At 39.4% G+C, this 26,643-nt stretch overlaps 1 protein-coding gene across 1 annotated transcript; it reads left to right on the top strand.

The window, feature by feature from the left end:
* Positions 1 to 1,928: 1,928 nt before the first annotated feature.
* Positions 1,929 to 6,545, top strand: tmem53 (transmembrane protein 53). The gene is made up of 3 exons (XM_041802376.1): positions 1,929 to 2,159; positions 2,334 to 2,437; positions 4,573 to 6,545. The coding sequence occupies exons 1-3, from the start codon at positions 2,105 to 2,107 to the stop codon at positions 5,272 to 5,274; spliced, it is 861 nt and encodes a 286-aa protein (XP_041658310.1). The 5' UTR covers positions 1,929 to 2,104; the 3' UTR covers positions 5,275 to 6,545.
* Positions 6,546 to 26,643: the final 20,098 nt, after the last annotated feature.

Raw genomic sequence — 26,643 nt, 5'->3', positions numbered from 1 at the left:
CCTAACTAGTCTTTGTGATAATTGCATTTCTGCCCAGCAACCATCGAGATTCAGTTTGGAAATCAGTTATTTGTGTTTCCACTATAAAATTAGTGAAACATTTCATAATCACAGATTCATACATCCTATGTTATTTCCTCCTTTCTGATGGTGCTAATGGCACTGAGGAGCATTTCTTTACAATCTCCCAGAGCTGCTGGCTTTGTTTTATATGTGTGTAAAATATCCAAACATTTAGGTGACTGATTCGATTTTTGTTGACATTTTAAGAAATTAAGAAGAAAATCCAGAAAAAAATAGTCAATTTGATTTCAAGGTGCAACAAGGAGATAAAACAGCACATTAATGCTATCTATTTTGATCAGTTTATGCTATTCTTATTCATTGATTTAACTGCCAAAAAAGACAAAATGGCAAAAGTAACTATAAAAACAAATAAATTGCATTGCAGAAGCACTTGTTTTTATTTACTTGGCTTTTTTGCTTTTGGTCAAGATGACTGATGTACATTTTTCCCTGCCAGTTTAGGATTTTTTTTCACTTCCTGTTGCTAAAATAAACAGATGCTCTTTAACAAAGATCCTTGAGTCTGCATGTTGTATTCCAACCTTTTTATACTCTAAAATATACCATTTTTTATAGACAGATAGAATAATAATCTATATCTTACTCCCTCATAAAATGTTACGTGTTTTTGCATAGTAAAGCTTCTGACATTGGTTCTACTGTCACATTACATTCCCACGTTTAACACAACACTAGAATGTACAGTGCACAAAAACAGTGACGGTGTAATGAAAACCATAAGAAGCAATTATAACATTTTTGGTCACACAAGACACACACAACACAAGACAAGAAAAAGAACATTTCTGCAGCAGCAGTACACTATCATTTTTAGTATGCACTCCACTGAGAGCGCTACAGGCTCATTGTCACCAGCTTATATTTTAATGTAAGCTCACTTTGAATGTTTGAAACTTTGAAACATCTAAAAAAACAGAGATGGGGCAACAAAAGGTTGGGAAAAGAAGTGGTACAATACAAACAGCCAGAGGACCATTTTGAAACTATCAGGTTAATTAGCAACGGGTGAGTGACATGACTGGGTCTTAAAGGAGCATTTTAAAGAGGTAGAGTCTTTGCAGAACACTGAATCTGAAAATTGTAGAACAATTTCTGAAAAAAAATCTTAAATGTTAAATTGCAAAGACTTCGAATATTCAAAAATCTACAGTTCATAACATCCTAAAAAGTTTTGGAGAATCTGGAGAAATCTCTGTGCGCAAGGTTTCAGAGCAACATATGCTTCCAACCAGACAATGTCTCTTTCAAGGCCCTAAAGACAAGGCCAAAAAAGACCCAGGAATGTCCAGCACTTACATCAGACAAGAGTGGGACAACATTCCTCTCCAAAAACGTCCAAAACTGGTCTCCACCCTTCCGTTACATTTACAGACTGTTGCTATTAGAAGAGGGGGTGCTACAGATTGGTAAACATGGCCCTGTCCCTACTTTTTTGAGATGTGCTGCTGCCATCAAATTCAAAATGAGTTAGTATTTTTGATAAAATGGTAAAATTTCCCATTTATAACATCTGATATGTTATTTATGTTATGTTTGAATAAAATATGGGTTTATGAGATTTGCAAATCATTGCGTGTTTTATTTATATTTTCACACAGCGCCCCAACTTTTTTGGAATTGAAGTTGTATGTTCAAAAGTAATCAAATATAAATTTTCTCTGCATGTATTATTGTGAAACAAAAATAAGGTTTTAATTTAACACCCAAACTATTGAAATGAAGACAAGTACCAGTTTTTTGTTGAACTTTTGAATGTCATACCGCTGTCATACAGTGAGCGGTGCTGTTGTGAATATAGCTGGAATCCGTCCACTGTTTAAAAAAACGTAGAAGAAGAAATGCTCCGGTAGAGAAGAGAAGAGCAGCGGTTAAGTGACAATTCATCGACCTGTCCATAGATTACTGCAGGTGTCACTTAATTCATCGCTTTGTTGCTCCTCTTTCATTATTTTTAAAACAGCCAAATGAACAAAACACCGACTTTAAATAACAACAGCTGATACTCGAAAAAACAAAAATGGCAGACGAGGGAATAGACTACAATATCGTGTTTCCAGATGCAGGGACGTCGGGTGAGCATCATTTCATTGTACTGTATGTCCATGCCTCAGTTAGCCTAGCGCACATGCTAACACCAGGCAGCCGTTAGAATATGATCCTGTCGGCCGTTAGCTTAGCTTAGCTTAGCTTTAGCCTGCTGTGACAGCTCTGGTAACATGCTGCTCTGTCGTCTGGTTTGTTTTCAGAGAAACACTGGCAGGGGACAAAGGAGCCAGTTGTGATTCTGCTGGGCTGGGCTGGCTGCAAAGACAAACACCTCTCCAAATACAGCTCCATCTACAATGAGCAGGTAACAATCACACCATATACTCTACTCCCACAATGCATTCTTCTCTCTGTTTTATCATTTGATTGAAGTGTTGCTTTTCTGTTCAGTTTAATTATTAAATTCACCTCTTTGTCCAAAAACAGGAATGAAAATTAAATAGTAACAGACATTTGCCTATGTATCTGTACAGGTGAGATGAAAAAAGCCTGTTAGGTTTGTTAAAGTAACTAACTTACACTTAAATTCATAACATCACAGCTGTCATAACATACATACATATATATCGATACACCATGTTAATGTTGGCAACATATTCGATAGGTTTTACTTTGCAATTCCACCTGTTTATCATGCATTCTTCACTATGAATGGCGATATAGAAGATTGCAGGAGCTTTTTAAAAAGTCTCTGTCATAAGTAAATCCAACATCCACTGGCTAAAGATAGATAAAATATGGTGGAGTGTTTGCTGACACTCTGCAGCAGAATAATTTGCGACAGACAACCAATGCTCACGATTTGTGTGTTGTGACTAATCATATTACAAAAGTGTCCATGTTTGATATATGCAATGTATGTTTCTGGTCAGTCACAGTCTACAAATGTCCAGGTGTTGATAAATCTGGTGGTCGAAAACAGTCAGCTCATGCCAGTTGGCTTCATCCTAAGGGTTTTTGACATGAAGGTAATATGGCAAAAAAGAAAAACTTGTCCAACTTGAAGATTACAGCTGCAACAAGTGGAATGAATTGTCATTGAAAAAGTAGGAGGAGCCAAGTCCTGCTGGAAAATGAAATCAGCATCTCCATAAAGCTGGTCAGCAGAGGGAAGCATGAAGTGCTCTGAAACTTCCTGGTAGATGGCTGTGCTGATCTTGGACCCGATAAAACACAGTGGAAACACAGGCTGTGGAAACTTTACTCTGGACCCCAGGCATCTTGGATTCTGTGCATCTCCTCTCTTCTTCCAGACTCTGAGACCTTAATTTCCAGATGAAATGCAAGATTTACTTTAATCTGAAAAGAGGACTTTGGACCACTGAGCAACAGTCCAGTCCTTGTTGTCCATAGCTCAGGTAGGATGCCTCTGATGTTGTCTGTGGTTCAGGACTGGCTTGACACAAGGAATGCGACAGTTGTAGTCCTGGATCCATCTGTGTGTGGTTGCTCTTGAAGCACTGACTCCAGCTGCAGTCCACTCCTAGTGAAGCTCCCCAAATTCTTGAATGGGCTTCATTTCACAATCCTCTCAAGGCTGAGGTTATCTCTGTTGCTTGTGCACCTTTTTTTAACCACATTTTTTCCTTCATTTAACTTTCTATGAATATGCTTGGATACAGCACTCTGTAAACAGCCAGCTTCTTTAGCAGTGACCTTTTTATGCCTTACCCTCTTTGTGGAGGGTGTCGATGATCGTCTTTTGGACATGTGTCATGTCAGCAGTCTTCCCTGTGATTGTGTAGCCTACTGATCCAGACTAAGAGACCATTTAAAGGCTCAGGAAACCTTTGCTGGTGCTTTGAATTAATCAGCTGATTAGAGTCTGACACCATGAGTCTCCAGTATTTGACTTTTTCTCAATATTCTAATTTTCTGAGATACTGAACTTTTATGTTTTTATTAGCTGGAAGCCATAATCATCAAAATTAAAGAATTAAACACTCAAAATGTATTAGTCTCTGTGTAATGTTTCTATAGAATATATGAGTTTCAAGTTGAGCCAGATTTACTATGCCTCATCAGAAATTCACTAACTCCAGTAGGCGAAGTTTGAAGTCATAATCGTCATAGCGTTTAGGTTTCAAGATCACATAAGCACTCTTTAAATTAAAACATCATTTGTTGCATTTGAACCAGAAACGCCTCTTACTGCAGCACTGTACATACAGACAATGAACCTGTGTTCATCTATAATTATTATTGTATTTGTATATTTTATCTTGTACAACAAAGAATGATTTTTTTTGATGATAAATACATGAACTAAAAAAAATGAAAGAGGCCTTAGTATGAAGCCTTGTGGAATGCCACACTATGTGTAGTTGTAAAAAGATTTGGCTCAATTCCAGACAACATTTTGTTGGCAGTTTAGCAGGTAGCTTTCATAGAGGTAACAAGGAAATCAAAACATAATTCCTTTGTTTTGTTTATCCATAGGGATGTGTGACCATTCGCTACACCGCTCCCTTGAAGACGGTCTTCATCTCAGAGTCGTTTGGCTACAAGGAGCTGAGCAGTACGGCTCTGAAGCTGCTGGAGATCCTGTATGACTACGAGGTGGAGAACAGTCCTATTTTCTTTCACATATTTAGTAACGGTGGCTTCATGTTGTACCGTTACATTGTCGAGTTATTGCACAATGACAAACAGTTCAGCTCACTGCGTGTGATTGGGGCTGTGGTGGACAGTGCCCCTGGTAGTGGGAATGTGCGTGGGGCCCTGCGTGCACTGAGGGCCACTCTGGGGCCCAAAATAAGTCCCGTTTTAAGGTATGTCCTCTTAGCTCTTTTTGCTGTGACTGTTTTCCTCTTGAGAATCGTTCTGTACCCTTTGACCAAGTACGTCCACAAGAACCACTACGATGCAGTCCAGGAGAGGCCGCCTGCCTGGCCTCATTTCTTTCTGTATTCCAGAGCCGACCAAGTGATCAGACACAGAGACATCGAGGTTTTTGTGGACACCCTGAAGCAGAAAGGCATCCCTGTGGACATTTTTGACTTTTTCTCCAGTCCCCACGTTGGCCATTTCCGGGATTTTCCTGAGCAGTATTCCCTGAAGTGCCGTGATTTTCTGGTAGCTTGTGTCAAGAACTTGGATGGGACTGAGATAAAAAGTAGACAGAGGATTCAGACTCAATGAAACTTGGAGAGGAAATCAGTACAGTTTGTTGATCCTCTATAAAGCAGTCACAACCGTTGGATTTTGAAAACCTGAGGAAAATTTACCAGATTTTTCTCAGTGGTCAGTTAGAAAAATGAGGCAGAGATTGAGTTGAGATGGTTAAAAATCTGTGTTTTTCTGTCCTGGTATGAATATTTCACAGCATTTACAGCCATTTCCTCCACCTCAGGCTGAAGGAAGCTCAAATGCTGTTATATTGTCCTGCAATGTTACAGTTTATATTTGACTCGTTTTCCATTGATCAGAAACCAGGAAAGGGAGAAAACTGAGGAACACTGAGTCATATCTCAAAGTACAGTTACATATTTAGTTACCTATTAGCCACCCTTAGACAAGAAACATTAACATTTAACCAATTCCTAGCTGGCATAACCTTTAGGGAATAGCTGAATGCAAACACCAACTGTTGTATTATTATAGCCAGAATAGGGCCTGATGTTCCTCCAAATTTCACTTTTCATTGTGATTTGCTGATCAGCCAGGAGGTGGAGGTATAAATTGTTAGATTTTCATTTTTTTATGTAATGTGCAAACTTGAAACTCTGACAGTATCCTCTAGATTACAGCATTGCAGCGCCCTCCAGGGTTTGTTGTGAGAAAAATGGCTGCAATGCTTATGTAATGAATGGGAAGTTTCCTCAGATGTGAATGTGTACTGCATTTTACTCCGGTCTGAAGAGCAGCTCTATGAAACACACTTTTAAAGTGTGTCACAAAAGCCTGACCCTGCCTGTGTACAAATAATGATACAACCTATAACTATACACTGGAGTATAAATCCTTTAGGATTCATTAAATGGTATTTAATATTGCTGTGAAAATGTGATGAATTGTAGATTAGTAGTAGTGATTCTAAATCTTGGGATGGGTATTGGAATAAAATATAACCTCTATCTTCTATTTATTGAATTAGACGATGTATTAATGGTTTTAATCTCACAATATGTTATTAAAGTTAGATCACGAGGGGACTCAAATGAAGGCAATTGACTAATTCCATAATATGGTGTTCTTTTAAAACAAAAGGTCTAAAAATAGTTGCCTTATTCAGTAAACGCCTTTTTATTTTTTCTTTTGGTCCAGAAATTGTAGAAGATTCAGCTGTTATATGTTAAACATAACTGATTTAGTTCAAGGAAGAAGGTTATGACAATGAATGTAAATGTATAACACAGCTATTGTGTTCTTTCTAACTGATGTGCCTTCAATAAACCAGAATGCTCATTGAACATGTCTGCTGTTATTTATTTTGAATAAAAAGATAGCGACAACATTTAGAGTAAATCATTCATAGAAGTACAGATTTAGATTCATTCCTTTATTTTTCAAACATTTGGATAGATTGAAATAACCACATGGTGCTAATAGGTGCTAATTTATTTTGATGACTAAGAAATATTGTGGCTGGTTTTTCATGAATCAATTTTTGAATAATTATTAGTAGAGAACTGATAATACACTTGCATACAAGAACAACATTGCATCAAAACAACAGAAAAAGCTTGCTTCAGCAGATGAGTCTTGAGCAGTGATTTAAATGTGGATACGTCATTGCAGTCTTTCACATGCTTGCGCTGTGAGTTCGAGAGAGAAGCCTGTACAAATGATCAAATTGTTAGTTGGTATATCTGACTTAGTAAACTTGGCACAAAAAGAAAATTTGCATTTGGTAGATTATTTCTTTGTTGTAACAATGCTTCTTGGCAATAAACCTTATACCACTGAAAAACCTGTTTATTTCCCTTTTAAAGGGGATATATTATGCAAAAATTTGCCCCTGGCCAGTCAACAATCCCCTCAAGTACCAGAAAAATCCATTCACCTTTCAGAAAATGTCTGCTGAAACCAGCCGTTCTCAGAATTTCCCCTCATGATGTCATGTGAGGAGTTAGCCCTGCCCCCAGGTTCTGCTGGCCCCCCTGCTCGGAAGAAAGTTCCACCCTCCTCTCCTGAGAGGAGGATCAGGAGAGCCACATCCATTCCCTGAGAGGGTTGGAGTCAGACAGCTCAGTAACATGAAAAGTTCATTCTGAGCTGGGCTGAAACGGAGGATTTTTACACATACAAGAATCCAATAATGGAGGGTTTTTTTAAGCAACAGACTTCACAGGCATGTTTTGGGGATCTCTGACACCAATATAAACTTGTCTTATTAGGGTAAAATATGTCCCCTTTAAATGGTGCCACATTTGGAAGGATCATGGGTCCCAGACTGTGGCGATATGAGATTGCCACTGGTTGCAGAATCTCATCTGGATGTTGCTTTGCATTGAGATTGCCTCCAATGAGGACAAGCCTTGTTATTCCAGCGAAGGAGATAATGCCCCACGCCATCACAGTGTGTTGTGTTCAGTTTCATATGGTTTCTACTTTATACCGCTAGGTGGCACTGTTGCACAAGAGACTAATGAATGATACAAGATGGGCATAAAAGAGAGAATCCAAGATGGCGACTCAAAAAAACAAAAAAAGGTACTCTATCAGTGCAACTATCAGCATAGCGTTCTCCGCATCTTCTCCACACTTAAACCCTATGGTCTAACTGCCTTAGGCAGAATCTGGACTCATCTCTGAACATAAAGTTCCTCCACATGTTCAGGTTCCAGAGCACATGTTACCGACATCAGCCCAAACGGGCCTGACAGTGAGTCAGGCACCTGCTTGTCAGCAGCTGGGGGAACCAGAAGCTCAAAATAAGAGTCAACAGCAAAATAAGCTGTTTGGCATTGGCTGAGAAGATTTGGCAAATTATTTATGGGTGCAACCCACAAACTCAGCTCTGCTACTCATCCCATTAATGCATGTTCCTTACAAACGTGGCACCATTTAAAAGGGAAATAAACAGGCTTTCTAAAGGTATAAGATTTGTTGACAAGAAGCATTGTTACAACAAAGAAATAATCTACCAAACAAACGTCCTCTCTTTTTGGGGCTAAGTTTATTTGCCATAAAAAATGCTTCATGAATAGGATTTTTTTGACAAGCAGATCTTGACAGCTTTCATGCCTAGTCAGTGCAGCACATTTAAAATATTTTCATCATAAAGTAAATGTTTCTTATGTTAAAAAGTGCAGTGCTGGGATGCTGATAACTTAGTTGTTGTGGTAATGTGCTCCATGTACAGAGGCTGCCTGGACTCAAATCCAGCCGGAGGCTCCTTTCCTGCATGTTATTCCCCACTTGATCTTTCCCAGTTAGTTTTCTGTCTTCTTTGTCCTAACTGAGTAAAGGCAGTGCGAGGAACTGCTTTAACAAAGAGATGTGAAATGAAACGGTTGGTGAGCCCTGCTTTGATTGTACATTAACAAAGGGAACATACAAGTAACTCATTTTATCATATTTTATGGGAAAGTTGCATTTGACCAAACCAACTCAGTTTGTTTAGCTAACAAACCTAAAAAATCAAAGGATTTGTTGAAATTAAGACATCCAGACAAGTCATCTGTGATTAAATCTGATACCCAGGGGCAGATAAAGTTTGCTCTCGTCATGAGACATCATGACTGTTTGAAGAGCGTGGCTCTGAGGGGCTCCAGCAGGACGGTTATTGAATGTCTGCGACATGTCAGATTTGACATTTGGGAGAGCGAGTGGCTGGCATTTGTCTCTGCCCAGGCCTGGCCCGGGCACTTCATGTATCATGTTGAGCTGCTCGGAGGAAAGAGAGAAAGAGAAAAGTTTACATATCGGCACGGACAGATGAACATCGCTTACTGGAGTGAACATGAGAACAGCTGATACGATGTGGTATTTCAGTCCTCACTTGTTACCCTGTTTACTTTGAAATAAACCACATTTACTTTCTTTCTTTTTCGTCTTATTTATTTTCTATGATTTTAGAAAATTCCTCAAATAAGTGAGTATTCTTTTGATTGATGATTTAAGAAACAGAACTGAAGTATTAAAATCTCTTACTTTATTTAGGGAATACAACAGAACTGAAGGTAAATCTTGCATTGAGAAATCTGTTAAGGAATTGAGTTTACAGATGTGTACGTCTGAGCATGTGCAGGAGGTGTTTACTTATTTAAACCTGAGTGACGACTTTACTGTTTGTGCTGCCTTTAGAGATGAAAACGTTCAAATTATGAAACAAACATTTTTCCATCACTTGTGCAAAATTTTGACTCTAAGAAATAATTAAAGGCCTGTCCTATGTTGATGCCTGTTCCAACAAAGGCCTGTGAATTCACACATTTTTGTATGGACTTTAGAAAGGAAAATTTCAGAGGGATTCAGTGAATAATATTGTTGATGCTTTGCCTTAATAAGTCCTTGTGGTGCATCATCTATTTTAAATCCTATATTTTATCCATTTATGATAAAATATCTGCATAAAAGTAGTTTAATGTAAAATAAAAACCTGGTTATTTAGTGAAAATTATGCTGAAATCAAGGTAATGTTTAAGAAAAATGTAAGCCTGGACATGACCATTCTTGAATTTGCATGGCTGTGTTCAACTATTCTTCGACCACATTCAGGTACAGTTGGGGTCCCCAGTCTCAAGCACCTTTATTTTGGGGGTCATGGGCTGAAAAGTTCGAGAACCTCTGATCTAAACGACTCCACTATCCCTCTCTCAATGACCAACACCTTTTCTGACTGACTGAAGACCCCCAACAACAGACAACTCTTCAACATACAGCCAAAACACACGCTCTTAAATCGATCCAGTGCTGTATTTTTCTGCAGAAACAGGACATGTAGTGGATTTGCAGACATTCTTCTCAAGAAAAAAAAAAGAAATCCTGTTCAAAGACCAACCTGAGCTTTTGAACTTAGTTCCTGCTTATCCCAGATAAGTGGAAGGAGCTAAAAATGCATTCAAAATAAAAGCATAGGTCTCAGGAGGATATGTTGAGGCGCTGCCTATGCATTATAGCAGTGGTTCCAAAAGTAGGGGCTGGGACCCCCAAGGGGCCATGCAGCTCTGAAGCATGGGACCCAGGATTCTTTCCAAAAACAAAGAGAAATTTAAAATGATTAAAAGTGCTTTATCTTATCCATTATTGTAAAAAACACTCTTTAAATTAGTTCAACTTGAAAGAATACTGTCATTTTAAATGAGATTTGTGCTAAAATTGAAGTAATGTGTGCAAAAACTCCACTCCCTGTCCCTGGTCTCTGATGCTGTTATTTTGGGGGTTATAGCTAAAAAGTTTGGGAACCCCTGCATTAAAGTGCATTTTGAGGCAGGATTTATAGTTTTGTTTCTATAGGTCAGGGGTGTCAAACTCAATCACAGAAGGGGCCAGATTCTGAATTAAGGTCTAACCTGAGAGCCTAACAGGGTCCACATTTAACCTGTTAACCTCATTTTCACCAGTAATAAATTATGGGGGACAAAACTAGCACTGAGGGAAAAGCATTTTGAGCTTTAAAAAGTCATAATGGTTAGTTAAAAGGCTCATAATCTGAGATAAGAAAGTCAAATTCATTAGTTCAAAAGGTCAAAACACAAAATCAGATGTTAAAATAATGCTTTAAAAGGCAAATATATTAAAAAGAATGTCACAATCATGTTTTTAAGGCAAAAATAGAAAAAAAAAGGTTGGCAACCACTGCTATAGGTTAGGATCAATGGTGGACTTTTAGGAGAAAAAATAGCAGACTTTTACTGCTGACAAATAAAACAATTTCTATTTTTATTCTCTTAAAGATAAATAGGTAATTAAGAAAATACCAACAGCACTCTGCTAAATGCTTCAGAATCAAATCAGCTATCATATAACATGTTTTCTTTAAGGAAGTTTGGTAAAAAGAAACATCTATAGATAACAATGAACCATGATCCAGAAGAGAAATGTGGAGGAAACAAGAATAAAATGTTGTCATTGCGCGTTATACACCGATTGTCCTGAAGAGGGCAGCATTGACTCACAGTTCCCACCGGCAACATTTCACTGAGGCCTCATCTGAGCATCAAGCTGACAACAATCAGGTTCAACAGCAGGTATTTTATTCTGAGCTCCTGAGGGATAAAGGATGTGAAATGTAACCTTCAGAAGGTGTTTCTCTGCATGTTTGCAAGAATTTAAAATATGAAAAATTCAGTGTTGTTCTGGTTTATTTCTGCAAATACGCTGTGTTTAGTCAGGGCACAGCAACAGTAATTCCTGATATCCTTTTCTGTAATGTTTCTGGTATTAGGGAGAAGAAAAGCATTATTCTCTAAGGTGAGGAAGATCGAAGCATTGAATGAGGACTGAAGAGAAAGAATAGGAGAGAATAGATGGGTGGGAATAAAACGTCATAACACCCCCTCCTCTCTGAAACGCACTGAAAGAAGAAATTACCCGATGGAAGTTAATGAAGTCTCACAAGTTGATGAGGGGAAAATTGCGGCGAAGAGGGGTCAGCGCTTTCTCTTTAGCCTTTCCCTCTTCCGCAGAAAATGGCTGCGGTCAAGATCCATACTTTTAGAGGACGCTGAGCACTCCAACGCTGAGATGAAGAGAGAGAGATGGGGGGGCACCAAGATTAATGGTATTAAGTGGTAGCACTTGGCAATGCGGTAACATATCGTCTATGTTCTCTATTCCACACTGATAGTTTCATAGACCTTGGCTTTACACGTTGACTTTTAGCTGTGATTTACAGGATTCAAATAATCCCCAACGCTTTTCATCATCGCAAGACCTGTGAACATCTTCAGTACCGAGTCACATCAGTGCCATTTTTATCAGAAAATACAATCAAAACCTTAAAAACGTGCCGATGTTTCCCTCTGCACCTTCTGGTTATCATGCAAAGCCCAAAAATTGAACCTTCTTTTCTGCTCTGCTACAATTTCCCCTCACTTTAATGTCAGGAAAATGAAAAGATAACTTTATATTTATGTACATGTTGACATTTTGGATGCTAATCTGTGAACCCCCTTTCTAGATCACTGGACGGAGAAGTGCAGTATTTTATCTGACAGGCACACACAGGATCCAATGGCAGATCTCTGTGCCTCCTTCTCTGCTGATTTGTGCTTATTTTGTATAATGTTTGACATTTTGATTTTAGGGATGACATACTTTGATTTTCTGGCCAATGATCCAAATGATTTCTTTATTTAGAAATATCCTTTTACTTGTAGCCTTGCAAACACTCAGTAAGAATGGGCAATAGTAATAGTTTCATTTAAAGAGCACCTCCAGTTACAAAGTGCTTTACATCATAAAAAAATAACAATGCACACAGATTAAAACATTAAAAATGGTAAAAACATCGAGCTTTAACAGAGTGAGACAAAAAACACTCTGGTTATATGGACAAATGAGTAACAAGGTAAAGTAAAAGTAAAGTAAAAACAATGCACAAAACTAAATTATAAAAACAGACTTACTTATAAGGCCTTTCTGTACAAGTAGATTTTAAGGAGTGCTTTAAAAGCTGACTGAGCTGGCGCGCCGGTAGTCGAGTGGTTAAGGCGCACGCCATATACGCAGGCGACCCGGGTTCAAATCTGGCCCGTGGCACTATTTCCTGCATGTCTCTCCCTGCTCTCCTCCCTGGCACTATTTCCTGCATGTCTCTCCCTGCTCTCCTCCCTGTGGTGAAAACACCCCAACACCTTTAGAAACAAGGCAACTACAAGGAGGCCTCTCCCTGAGAACGTATGAATATCGGGGCGAATCTGTGCATAAAAACGAAGAATTTAAAACAAATCCTGTACCTAATCAGTAGCCAATGAAGAGAAGTGAGAAAGGAGATGATATGGCTTTGACTCTTGGGTCATTTCCACGCACAGATTGGCATTTATCAATCTGGATGCAAGCGTACGATACGCTCACATCCCACGCCAGGTCAGAGCTTTCGTATGCACGCTTTCAACACAGTGTGGACTGGGTTTGAAGCTTGAACCTGGCGGTTTGAGGTCAGATATGACTTTTAAAATATCTATAACTTCAAACCAAAGCTTTGACAATCCCTGTGAGCAACATTTATTTCTTAATGACGTGTAGCAGCGCCAGCTTTCAGATGATTTCCTCGTTAGATGTCATTTTTGATGAACAAGCGTTTCTTTTATTGACTTATCTTGAAAATAAACCAAACAAGCTGCCTTCAGTAATTATTGAAGTTCTGTTGTGCACTTAAATATTAGAAATTTGAATTAGAAATTATTAAATAAAAAACACTTCATTTGTTTAATAGGGCACTGGATATTTCAGAATGTATGAAAGAAAAATTCTAATATCGGCTGGATTTTGGTTGTCCAACAATGTTGTTAACCTTAGCAGGGATTTCCTTTTGACACCTGTTGTTTCTGATTCCCTTTAATGCCATGCATCCTGCCTATCTGATGGAAGAGTGGTTATGGGCTGAAGTTTCCATGTGAGCAGTGAAAAAAGAAGACAGATAAAATGATTTACTAAAGTCACAGCATGAAAAGAAATATTCTACTTTGAGCAAATATTTGTTGGCATGAATGGTCTTTTAAATGGGATTTCCATTTCCCATTTATGTGATTGCAATGTCCTGTAACCAACTATCTAGGACTTGACGATAAGACGGTCTGATCTGAGCAACAGCTCAGTTCAGACAGCTGCAACCGTCACCAGTGACACAATAAATGCTCTCATTGCAAGTCTTTGGTTTGAGCTGGGCTTTAGAGGGACATACAGCTTGTTGTCATCTGTATAAAGACTTAATTTAAAATTGTAGTGCCCAATAATGTGACCAAGCAGAATTATAGTAACCTCGCAAAGCAGATGGATACGCCAGTTTCCTTGTTTTTCACTGGCGAATCCATCTTGTAAAGCTCCCATCTGAACCGTTTGGGCCCGGTTAGACAGTGACAGGGCCGATCAGGGACGAGGGGCAGTACTTTCAGGCACGGCAGTGTCGTGATGTAAACAAGCAGCAGCAAGAGCTGGTGCAGTTATGGAGGATGAGTTTAGTGTGGATGCTGCTAAAGCGCCAGTTTTATCAGAACTTGACAACATTTCTTCATGAAAAGAAGAACAAAGATCAGTAGTGAGTTGTTTTCTTTTCAAAAAACACAAAAGTCGAGTACTTACATGTCTATAGTCGCCATGTTTCACGTTAATCCTCGGTAGCAGCGCATGCGCCGCTTGATAGCTGCCACGTCATGTGTTTCGTTGCTCTGTTTGGCCCGTGGAGATCACACTCCGAGTTTTTTCAAATCCTCTGCCTTTTCTGAAATATTTCCTATTGAAGCTTTCCCAGACGGATGTGTGAAACAAATCCATCTGGTGTGTCAGGTTAGAATTATAGTATAATGAAAATAATAAGGGACGAAGGATGGACCCCTGTGGTACACCACAAGTGAGTAAGGCAGGGGATAAGGGACATTCTCCTATAAAAATGGAAAAAGAGCTACTAGATAAATAAGAATGAAACCAGTCAAGAGCACTGTCCTTAATACCAAATTTCAGAGCATTACTATGAATATTCTACTTTGAACAAATACTTGTTGGCATTGAAGGCCTTTCAAAACTGGATCTCACATTTTTCTGCTTGCAAAATCCTGCAATGAACCGTGAACTGCGTGAACTGCAGACAACATCTTCAGACAGCTTGATTCAAGTTGCAAAGACAGCTGCAACAGTCACCAGCAATGTTTTTAAAGGGTCTGGTTGCATTACAAATCTTTGGTCGTAGCTGGGCTTTAGAGGGACATATAGTTTGGTGTCATCTGCATAAAGACTAAATTTTCAGTGGGTCGTGACTAGGTGTCTGAAAAAAATGGTGGCAAAAGTCCTGAAGTCCTTTTGGGACATGTATTGATAACCATTATATTACCCAGTTTTACTGTGAAACTGGGTAAATTTCAATGTTTGATAAATATTTCAACTAATTTATCTCCTCTTCTTGCAAAAAAAGGCTACTTTTCCCATGATAATGAAGTAATTTCAGAAGTTCTCTGGAAAATTGGCAAAAATTGACACATAACGATGGGGAAAGAGGGTAGAAAGTATGTCACTTTTGTCCCTTTTTTTTTTTATCAGGTGTTTTGGTCCAATCATGCTCCAAATTACACATATTCAATATACTAAACATGCGTTGTGGCAAATGTTTTGGAAACTTGGGTCGTGATCTGTTGTAAGACAGACTGGTAGGTCCTGAGGCCAGACCAGTTGAGAACCACTAATATATGGAAAATGAAAAAGACCAAGGATGGACCCTTGTGGTACACCACAAGTGAGGGGGGCAGGGGATAAGGATCATTTTCTCATGAAAACCAGATCAGTAAGAATTAAACCAGTCAAGAGCAGTCCTTAATGCCAAAGTACTGCGCAAGATGGTTCAGGAGGATGCCATGATCAACTGTATCGAAGGCAGGGAAGGATTAAAAATTTACCAGAGTCAGCAGCTTAAAGCAGGTCATCTGTACCTTTGATAAAAGCCGTTTCTGTTCTGTCATGGGTGTTGAATCCTGATTGAAAATGTTTGAATGCCTCCAATGGGCAGTTAACTGAGATGCAGTACAATAATGGATACCAAATCTGTTTCTAATGCTAAGATTTAAGCTAACAAAATACATCTATATGAAGCACAAATCTTCACTTTTCCATCCTCCTCTTAATCCAAACACTCTCATCTTTTTTATACACACACTCATATCCAGGTGCGTCACGCTGTATTTTCCAGACGACACACGTGGCGTCAAACCCTCGTCTCTCCCTCTCGCTCCGCGGGACGGGCCTTGTGATCAAGTTGAGCGGGGAGCCGTCTAGAAGTCACTCAAGTCACCCTCTCTTCCCTCTAATGAGCAAAGTGTCTGGTGGAAGCCGAGTCTGAGACAGCATGGGAGCTCCCGCACACACAAAGACGAATAAATGTGACCACACAAACACTCGTCTTCAATGGGATGAGATCCAGAGGATCAGGACCAAAGTCCCGTTCGCCTTTGAGCAACTTTAAAAGGTCTCCTGGTGTTTTGGGCTGGAGAATGGAGAGAAAAATGGATATGTGTGTTTTAGAAAGAGAATCGTTGGAGCAGACAGGGAGCCGTCATCAAAATCTCCCCTGGTCTATCTCAGCCACTCAGCCCTCTACTTAAGAGCAAAAGCGGCGAGGAAGCGATGGAATGTGAGATAAAGGCGTGAAAAGGACAGAGAGACGTGGAGGGAGAGGAAGATGGAGAGTGAGAGGAACAGCGGTGTAGAAACCCCTCAGCGTGTGAGCAGCCTTGCTCCCGTCGTGTGCTGCAGCAGGCTGACGATCTCAGCCCATTCAAAGCCTGAGTGTGTGTTAGTGGAGGAGTGTGTGCTTTTCTTCACAGATGTCCTTGAACAGAACCCCCTCGGCTCTGCGGATCCCTGCTGCCACTGGAGAACATTTGACAAGCAGCAGGCTCTTGTTAGAGCGCTGTCAAATTAAAGGTGCGTGTGTGTAGGTCGCACAAACTGTGTGTGTGAGAGTGTGTGTCTGAGAGGCTCTATTCAGAGCCCTGTCAAATTAAAACTACCAAACAAACTGTGCGTGTCACACAGACAGGCCAAGTGGCGTGTGTGATGGCAGTGGTAGGCCCAGGGCGGCTTTGTCTGTGTTTGTTTGCAGCTGAATATCGTGTGTGAGAGAAAAAGAGAGTTGTTTTTTTATGGCATGGATTTATTTTTTTACATGCATCCTTCACTTGTTTGCAATAAACAAATACACAAAGGTTTTTATATAATGGGATGTGTCTGAAAATATGACATACAGTGTCACACACGCTTAGACTTACAGTAAATCTGTGTTTAAATAACTTTGGATGATTGTACAAGAGTTTAATAGCCTGGCCTGCCAGATAGACTGTTCCATTTATCCACTGCATGGATATATTTCACATTCATCTGGGAACCCTCCCGTACAAAGTGTTTGGGGAGGTGCAGGACTTTTAAAATAATTCTCGGAAGGTAGTTGGACGACCTTTCTGTCTGTCACATTCATTACAAGTCAATCAGAGTAACAAGACAAAATGTGTTTGTAAGCATGCTCTAACCTGAAACGCCACCTTCAATACACAGTGTTTGGGTAAGGGCAGAGGCTTTGAGAAAAAACTTCGGAGGGTGATTGGATGAACGCTCTGTCCGTCACATCTTTACGGGCCAATCAGAGCAACAAAACATGTGGCGTAGCTGCTAACAAGTTGCGCCTGCGCCCCTTCTGACTAGGCTAAACTCCATAAGGAACTGATAAAGAACTAGACATGTAAGTACTTGACTTCTGTCATTTTTGAAAAGAAAACAACTCACTGCTGTTCTTTGATCTTCTTTTAACGAAGAAATGTCGTCTAGTTCTGATAAAACTTGTGCTTAAGCAGCATCCACGCTAATGTCTTCCGCCATAACTGCACCGGCCTCTTCTCGCTGCTAGCGTACGTCACAACTCTGCCGTGCCTTAAAGTACTGCCCCTCAACGCTGATTGGCCGTGTCACTTTCTAACTGGGCCCAAACGGTTCAGATGGGAGTTTGCAAGATGGATTTGCCAATGAGAAACAAGGAAACGGGCGAATCATCTGCTTTGCAAGGTTAAGCATGCTCAGCTCTTGTAGTAACCTGAGCTTGGCAGACAGGTGCTGTTGGAGTTTATGAACATTTGAACTTGTTGGTGGATAAAACTGATACAGAGGCCGGTTGGGAGATGAGCAAAATCATCTTTTCTGTCATAAAAAATTTTAGTGCTGGTCTTTGCTCTTCATTTGATAAAGAACTGTGGTCCAGTTCTGGTCAAAACTGCTGCTGGTTAGTGGTTGTTAATTGCTTCCAGTACATCTAAACCCCACTGACGCTGATTAGTCTGGTCCGTTTACGAGAGGGGTTGCATTCAGCAGTTTCAGGAACATAGATCTGGGATCCTGCTTGCACTCATGCACATTGTTATGGGCATTCTTTTAAATACAGATTGCTAGCTATTGCTATTACTACTCAAGACAACAGTGGACAACAATCAGGACGTAGTACTTAGTGAGTTAGATACTAATGCTTGCGTCCTTCAGAAAAAGGTGTTTCAATAAAAACAATTTAAATAAGTAGAACAAAAATGTGTTTAACTAAAACAAGTAAAACTAAATAACAAACGAATTTGAGAGTCTGTACCCAAAAAAGATAATTATTTAGCCTGTACTTTGCAAGCAGTCAAAAATATTACTTACACAACTAAACATGCATATAAAGTTATAGACATTAAAGGACAACACTAATAACATGAAAAAGTACTTGAATTAAACTTAAGATTTCTGCCTATCAGGGTTGTGCCAACTGAAGTGAAAAAACGGGTCTTGGATCCATGGTCCTAAATTTGTAGTCCAAAAAACCAGGCCCTAGAACTGTGGTCCTGAAACTGCTGCCTTCATGCCTGCAGATAGGTACTACTGCTGTTTACAGACCTGGCGCAATCATTTCAGCTTGAAAACTTCTTATGATGGATTTCCCTGACGAAAGACATAGAATCTAGCCAATCCATCTGCTTTGAAAGGTTAAGAGTTCAAAGGTCTAAAATTGTAATTAGTGACGTTTAAACACATAGTATGGTTCTGTTCTGTTGGGTTGCAAAAGTGGCAAACGTTCGAAATGCCTTCGATCCTATTTGCAGGTTAATGTCAACATATCCAGCTGAATATTGTCACTCAATGCTTCAGTTACAAGTATAGCCTGACACAGATTCATCAGTGAATTATTTATTTGCTTAAATTGATTTAACCAGGAAAAACCTCGTTGAGATTAAGAATCACATTCACAAGAGTGTCCTGGCCAAGACAGGCAGCAGCACAGTCAAAGACATAGACATAAAAAACAAGCAATTACAACCAAAGTAAAAACCAAATCCAGAGTCACAGAGCAGAAAGTCATCAGTCAAAACATCAACAGCCTGATACATCATCCTCCAATGCCTTCAATTTACCTTTAAAAAGATTTAAAGAGACCAACTCCTCGAGAACTAAGATCTCCTGAAGAAGTTTCCAGGCTGCAGGAGCAAGCATACCTGAAACTCCTTTTACCCATTTCAAGACAGGCTTTTAGCACAGAAAGCAAAAGCAAATTTTATGACTGAGTCACAGAGTGAGGACTGTAGCTTCAAAAACTTTTCACATAATGGAGATCACACAAGTATGATGGAAGCAGATTTAGTAAAGCCTTTTAAATAAGGACATGCCAATGGTTTAGCCTACGTGTGTTCAAAGAAGGCCAACCAACTCGATCATACAGAATACAATGATGAGTCAGGGACTTAAGGTTGGTTATAAACCTCAGCGCTCAGTGGTACACAGAATCTAAGATTTAAGGAACTGAGACGATGCATATATGTACAGAACATCACCATAATCAATCAGAAGCAGAAAACTGGTCGCAACAAGTCTTTTCTTTGTAGCAAAATAAAAACAAGACAAGCCAAACTAGCGAGTTTCATGCCATTGACAGCGAGCTTGCAGAACAGCCTAACCACTCCCTTGGCTTCTGTAACTTTCTTCTCAAATGATGCTGTGAGATCCAGTCAATCTCTTACCCAGAACAGGTGTATCAGTGTGAAGCTTTTCAAGATGGGTCAGTCTGACAGAGGGAATCTGGACAATCTGTCTACTTTGAAAGGTAGCAGAAAATCACTTCCACGATTGCTCCCTTAACATCATTTTCTGTTTTTATTATAATTATTATTGTTTTGACTGAGATCCACCTGGCTGCAGAATTTACATTGGCATTAGTCAACGTGACATTTAAGACAAAATGACCTGTAAAAAACATTTGTCAAAGATATCAGAGCAACTTCATGAGAAATAATTCACACAGTTGGACAAAGTCTGATAAAACACTGTGACATGTAAAATAATGTTACAAACACACGATGATCCATGATCATTAAAAGAAAAAGGAGAGCTGTAGGTCTCCTGCAGGCCAAGATGACAGACACAGATGTAAACAGGAGCATTTTTTGTCAGGACTCTAGATCATTTATAGGATATCCCACTGTGCTTGAAGAGCAAGTGGAGGTTTTAAAAGCTGTTTTACATTTAAAGGAATAAATACACAGCTTGAGCATGAGGAGCAACTGACATACAAGAATAATTTCTTCAGAAAAATTTCCTCAGAAAAATTTCTGAACAATACATACAGTTTACAGGTACTTACAAGGTTGGTTTAAGCATTAAAACTGTAGCTAGGCTGAGTTTTAGGCAGGCAGTGTACCTAATAAAAGGGTCAGTGAGGTGCACAACTAATCTTAAAGACTGAAGGTTTTTGTCAGATTTAAATAAAATTGTTTTTTTTTTTGTAATTTAGGAGGACATTTTATTTTTATTTTATTAAATTCAAAGCTCAGATGAGAAGTTTTAAGCTGCTTGTGATATGGACTGAATTAAAACCTCTTAAAGGGATGTTTTACTATTTTATTTGTTTTATAAATCAATCACTTCAACATAATTTGGCTTTTTAGACAAATAAATACATAAATAAATTCTCTTTACAGTAAACGTGAAAACAGATTTCTATTTCTGTCCATTAAATAAAAATATGTAACATAAAATAGGTGACTGCATAAATATTTACCTGCTTCAAGTCAGTATTTGGTAAATGCACCTTTGGCTGCAATCACAGCACTGAGTCTGTGTGGATAGGTCTCAATCAGGCTTGTTAATCTGGACACTGCAGTTTTACTCCATTCTTCTTTGCACTCATCCACTCCAGAACATTGTTGTCTCTAAACCATGTCTGTGTAGCTTTCGCTGAATGCTTCTTGTCATTGTCTCACTGGAAATTATATATCTTCCCCGAAGCCGTCGTACTCTTGCAGTCTGAATAACACTGTCCTCCAGAATGTTCCTATATTTTACCCGCTACCCTTACAAGCCTTTAAAGGCCAGCTGCTGAGAAGCATCCCCACAGCATGATGCTGCCACCACAGGGCTTCACAGTGGGGATGGTGTGTTTGTAGTGATGTGTAGTGTTTGGTGTCTGCCAAACGCAAAGGGCCTTGTCTGATGGCCAAAAGCTCCATTTTGGTCTCATCAGACCAAAAAACTTTCTTCCTCTTAACCATGGAGTCTCCCACATGCCTTTTGACGAACTTTAGCTGAAGTCAAAATTTAACAAGTTTTCTTCAACAGTGGCTTTCTCTTTGCCACTCCCATAAGGTTTTGACTGGTGAAAAACCCAGCTTGTAACTACTTCAGAGTAGTTGTAAGTGTCTTGGTGGCCTCTCTCACTAGTCTCCTTCTTGCACGGTCACTCAGTTTGTGGGGACGGACTGATCTACGCAGATTCCTTCCCTTTCTTGATGATGGTTTTAACTGAGCTCCGGGGATGTTCAGTGCTTTGGAATTTTTTTTTATCCATCCCCTGGCTTAAACTTTTAAACAGCCTTTTCTCTGGGTTGCTTGGAGTGTTCTTTTGTCTTCATGGTGTAATGGAAGCCATGAATACTGATTAACAAGTGACTGGACCTTTCAGATACAGGTATCTTTATACTACAATCACTTGAGACACATTCACTGCATCAGGTGATATCCATTTCACTAATCGTAAGACTCCTAGCATCAACTGGCTTGACCTCTGTTGAATTAGTCACTTTAGAGAATATTTATGCAGTCACATTCATATTTTTGTCTTTCATTACTTAATATGAAAACACCCTCATAATGTAAATAATTTCCATGCATTAAGGTGAACAATAACGAAGAGTAGAAATTCAATGGGGTGAGAGCTTAAATAAGTTAATGTATGGTGAGAAGAGTAAGATTAAAAGTAAGAGCACGTATCTGGATCTTCATTATATGTTTGTGTATGTCTGCTTACTTACATGTGTACATATTACATGGTCTCTACACTACAGAGCCAGCGTTAGTGATTTAGCGCTGCCTCCGTTAGCAACATGTTATGATTTATGCAGTTGCTGGAGGACTAATACCTTTAGAAGTTTTTTTTTCTTTATCTTGTAGCTGAGAAGCCGATTCATCTTAAAGAGTGATGAGGGGAGGTTGCTCTCTATGCAAAACGCATTAAAGCTAAATGAGGAGTCTATTACTCAAATCCGGCTGATAATCCGTTAGCTAAAGACCCCTGGCCGCTAACTAAGCAGATTAAGATGTGTCAGAGCCACCGCGACCACGATGGCAGTGGTACACCACTTATGATCTCAGACTACACACTATAACACTTCGCCTGTGTGCACTACACCTCTGTTTAACATGCTACAAACACACAAACACCGTCACGTATCTGCACTTAATGCTGGTCAGTTAATCCCATACATTTTAACACACTTACACGTACACACACTGGTGCCACTTATCTACATACAGTGTCTCTTTGCCAGCTCACTTCATAGAATTAATTCTCTCCTCTCCACCCACTTCGTTGTGCTGCTTGTGTGCGTGTGCACAAAATGCACAGGGGACCTATGAAGGGGCCGTGTTTGTATGAGCACAGACAATTCATCATGGCTTGATTAACATACAAGATTTTATCTCCCTCTCTCCATCTCTCTGCCTCCTCTCTCCCCCCTCTGCTTTGGTCCCGTGGTGATAATTACAAAAATGTATTCCTGCATAGTTAATTAACAGACACTCTGAAAACACAGAAACATCTGAGTTAGTCAGAATAAAGTTAGTTTATCTTGCTTTAATTACTTAAACAAAAGTTGCATGTAAAGTTACCTCAGTGTTGCAGTCAAAATAATTCTTGCATACAGTGCATATAAAAACTATTTAGCCCCTTAAATGTTTTACCCTTTTATTAATTTTATTAATCAATCATGGTCACAATAATTTGGCTTTTTTGACAAAAAATACAAAAAAATCTCTTTAATGTATGTACATGAAAACAGACTTCTACAAAGAAATGTCAATTAGATAAAAATATGTATTGTAAAATAAGTAATTCTATAAATATTCACCCCCTTGACGGACCTAATTCAACAGAGGTCAAGCCAATGGATTCCAGGAATCACACAATTAGTAAAATGGAAATCACCTGAGTGCAGTGAATGTGCCTCAAGTGATTGTAGTATAAAGACATCTGTGTCAGAAAGGTCCAGTCACTTGTTAATCAGTATTCCTGGCTACCATTACAACCATGAAGACAAAAGAACACTCCAAGCAACTCAGAGAAAAGGTTGTTTAAAAGTCTGGGAATGGATACAAAATAATCAAAGGCACTGAAAATTCCCTGGACTTCAAATAAATTCATCATCAAGAAAGGGAAGGAATATGACACATGTATGAATCTGCCTAATTCAGGCCGTCCACACAAACTGAGTGACCATGTAGGAAGAGACTAGTGACAGAGACCATCAAAACACCTATGACTACTCTGATGGAGTTACAAGCTTCAGCAGCTGAGATGGGAGAGACTCTGCAGACATGAACTGTTGACCAGGTTCTTCATCAGCCAAAGCTTTATGGGAGAGTGGCAAAGAGAAACTGTTGAAGACAACTCGTTAAATTTTGACATCAGCAAAAGTTCGCCAAAAGGCATGTAGGAGACTCCATGGTCAAATGGAAGAATATTCCTTGGTCTGATGAGGCTAAAATGGGGCTTTTTGGCCATCAGACAAGGCCCTATGTTTGGCAGACACGCTTGTAAGGGAAGCGGGTAAAATGATTGCACCAAAATATAGGAACGTTCTGGAGGACAGTGTTATTCAGACTGCAAGAGAACTATGGCTTTGGGGAAGATATATAATTTCCAGCAAGACAATGAGCCGAAGCATTCAGCGAAAGCTACACAGAAAGGCCCTAAAAGTGTAAACATGGAGGGTAAAATGAATGTGACATAATATAGGAAGGAATATAGGATGATCCTGGAGGATGATTTTATTCACTCTGCAGGAAAACTACAGCTTGAGAGATATTTTTTTCAATAACAAAATGACCTGAAGAATTCAGAGGAAGCTAAACAGAAGTGGTTGAAAAACAACAAGGTGAATGTTCTGGAGTGGCTGAGTCAAAGCCCAGACTTCAATCCAATAGAGACATTGTGGCTGGACTTGAAAAGGGCTATTCATGCCTGACCCCTGTGCAACCTGACAGAGCTTGAGCAGTTCTGCAAAGAAGAATGGAGTAAAATTGCAGGGTTCAGGTGTGCAAGCCTGATTGAGACCTATCCACACAGACTCAGTGCTGTGATTGCAGCCAAAGGTGACTCTACTAAATACTGGCCTAAAGGGTGGGGTATTTATGCAGTCACTTATTTTGCCTTACATATTTTTATTTAATTGACATAACTTTGTAGAAATCGGTTTTCACTTTGACATTAAAGAGGTTGTTTTTTGGTTAATTTCTCTGGTCAAAAAAGCCAAATTATTTTGACCTCAGTTGATTTATAAAAATAAATAAAAGGGTAAATCATCCAAGAGGATGAATACATTTTATAGGCTCTGTACTTTTCCCTTGAAAACATCACAAGGATTTTGTGAAAGAGTACCAAAACTTGCTCCCTATGCTCTAACAATCAGTGGTTTTATATTCTGTTATCACTGGGGATGATGCATGATGAAGAACACTGGACATGTATGAATTGTTTTCTGCGTCTCTTGTGTGCTTAGATATGCAATCTGAGCCTAAAGTTGGAGTGGCTAATTTACTTACAAGTTACTTTTACTGCAATTGCTGAATGCTAAATTTGTTAGCCTGTTAAGGCAAGGCGACTGAGTTAGGAGGTACTGTGAGGCCCAGCTGCAGACCGTGGATGGCCTGGGGCAGACATCAGTGTCCACATCACTCCAGACCTGGGAGCTGGTTGACCTGTGCTGGGCCTGTCTTGTTTCCAACGACCGTTTGTTACTAATTAATGGACTGGAGCCCATTCTGCTGCGCTGAGTGCAACACAAACCACATGCATTAAACATGACCATGCCTCTCTCTGTGGGCAGAGCTGGGAAGACACAAAGATGGAGAGGGGGAGACTAAAAAGGACCACAGAGGTAGGGGCCAGATTTACTTGTTGTTATATATGTGTGTACGAAGAAACATGACTGCCACACATCCCCGGTGCTGGTTTGATCTCTGCCTCAAAATGCATACATGACTGGTAGAGGCTTACGAGGTGTGGCAGTCAGCACAGCAGCAGAGACAATATTAAGTTTTAAAGACAAACTGATAAAGTCCACAATAGCCCACATCTTTATGAGTGGTGTTCTCACTGCATGGAGTCAAACTAGCTGGGACAGATTATTCTGTTTAAGAAAAGGATGTGTAACGATGAAAATAAAATAAAATGAAAAGAAAGTGGCAGTTCAAAAGGGACTTTCATTTCATTTCATTTTACTAAATCCATATCTGATAAGTGACAATAACAAAAAACTAAGCATATGGTTGTTTGTGAGGACTTTTCCTGTCTTTTGTAACTGAAAGTCAGCAGTTTTTACTGGCATAAATTAAACAAATACACCAGGAGTGTTAAATCTGTGCTGAGAGAGAGGGATACCCAAGAGCAGAAGTTTCAGAAGCGAGCAGAACTTACCTGAAAAAAAGGAGAATGGTTTAAGCACAGACAGGAAATCTCAGCGAGCAGATAATTTGAGCTCATATGGAGAAAATCTGAGCACAAGGATAAAAACAAAGGGAGGTTTCAAGAGACGAGTTAAAGAAAAATCAGTAGTCATGCTCTCAATGTGTTTAAATGGAGTTTTGTGTCCATAATGATTCCACATTTCACAACCTGCTCCACGATAAGTCTCAGTTCCTTTAAGCAACAAAACTAATATAGAAGGAAGAACATAATTGGAAACTTTTTGCATCTTTGATTACAACCTCAGTTCCAAAAAGGTTGAGGCGCTGGGTAAATGTAACTAAAAACAGAATCCAATGATTTGCAAATCTCATAACCCCATATTTTATATGGTACAGTGTTATTGAAAAAAAGAAAAGCTGGAGGAGCATTTTGCAGCTAATGAGGTTAACTGGCAACAGATCAGTTACATGACTGTGTATAAAATGAGCATTTTAGAGACAAAGAGTCTTTAAGAAGTAAAGATGAGCAGAGGTTCACCAATCTGTGAGAAACTGCATCTAAAAATTGAAGAACGATTTTGAATATCCCACCGTCTATTGTAGACAATATTATCTAAAGAATCAGAGAATCTGGAGAATCTCTGTGCAAAGGACAAGGCTGAAGGTATGCTCGTGATCTTCAGTCCCTCAGTCCACACTGTATTAAAAACAAGCATGAATCTGAGCTGGAAATCCCTGCATGGGCTCGGGAACTCTTCCAGGAATCATTGTCCATCAATACAGTTTACCAAATGACAGAAACGCCATTGTCTTCTCATTTCCTCACATTTAAAATGGACTGAAGCAACATGGAAAACTGTTCTGTGGTCAGATGAAACAAACTTTTAGGAAAATCTTTAAGAAAACCACTTATACCTTGTCCTGTGGAGAGAGGAGAGGGATGAT

The sequence above is a fragment of the Cheilinus undulatus genome, linkage group 13 (genome assembly GCF_018320785.1).
Source record: "Cheilinus undulatus linkage group 13, ASM1832078v1, whole genome shotgun sequence".
NCBI lineage: Eukaryota > Metazoa > Chordata > Actinopteri > Labriformes > Labridae > Cheilinus > Cheilinus undulatus.
Note: the sequence above shows the minus strand (reverse complement) of the source record. Positions and strands in the feature narration are given on the sequence as shown.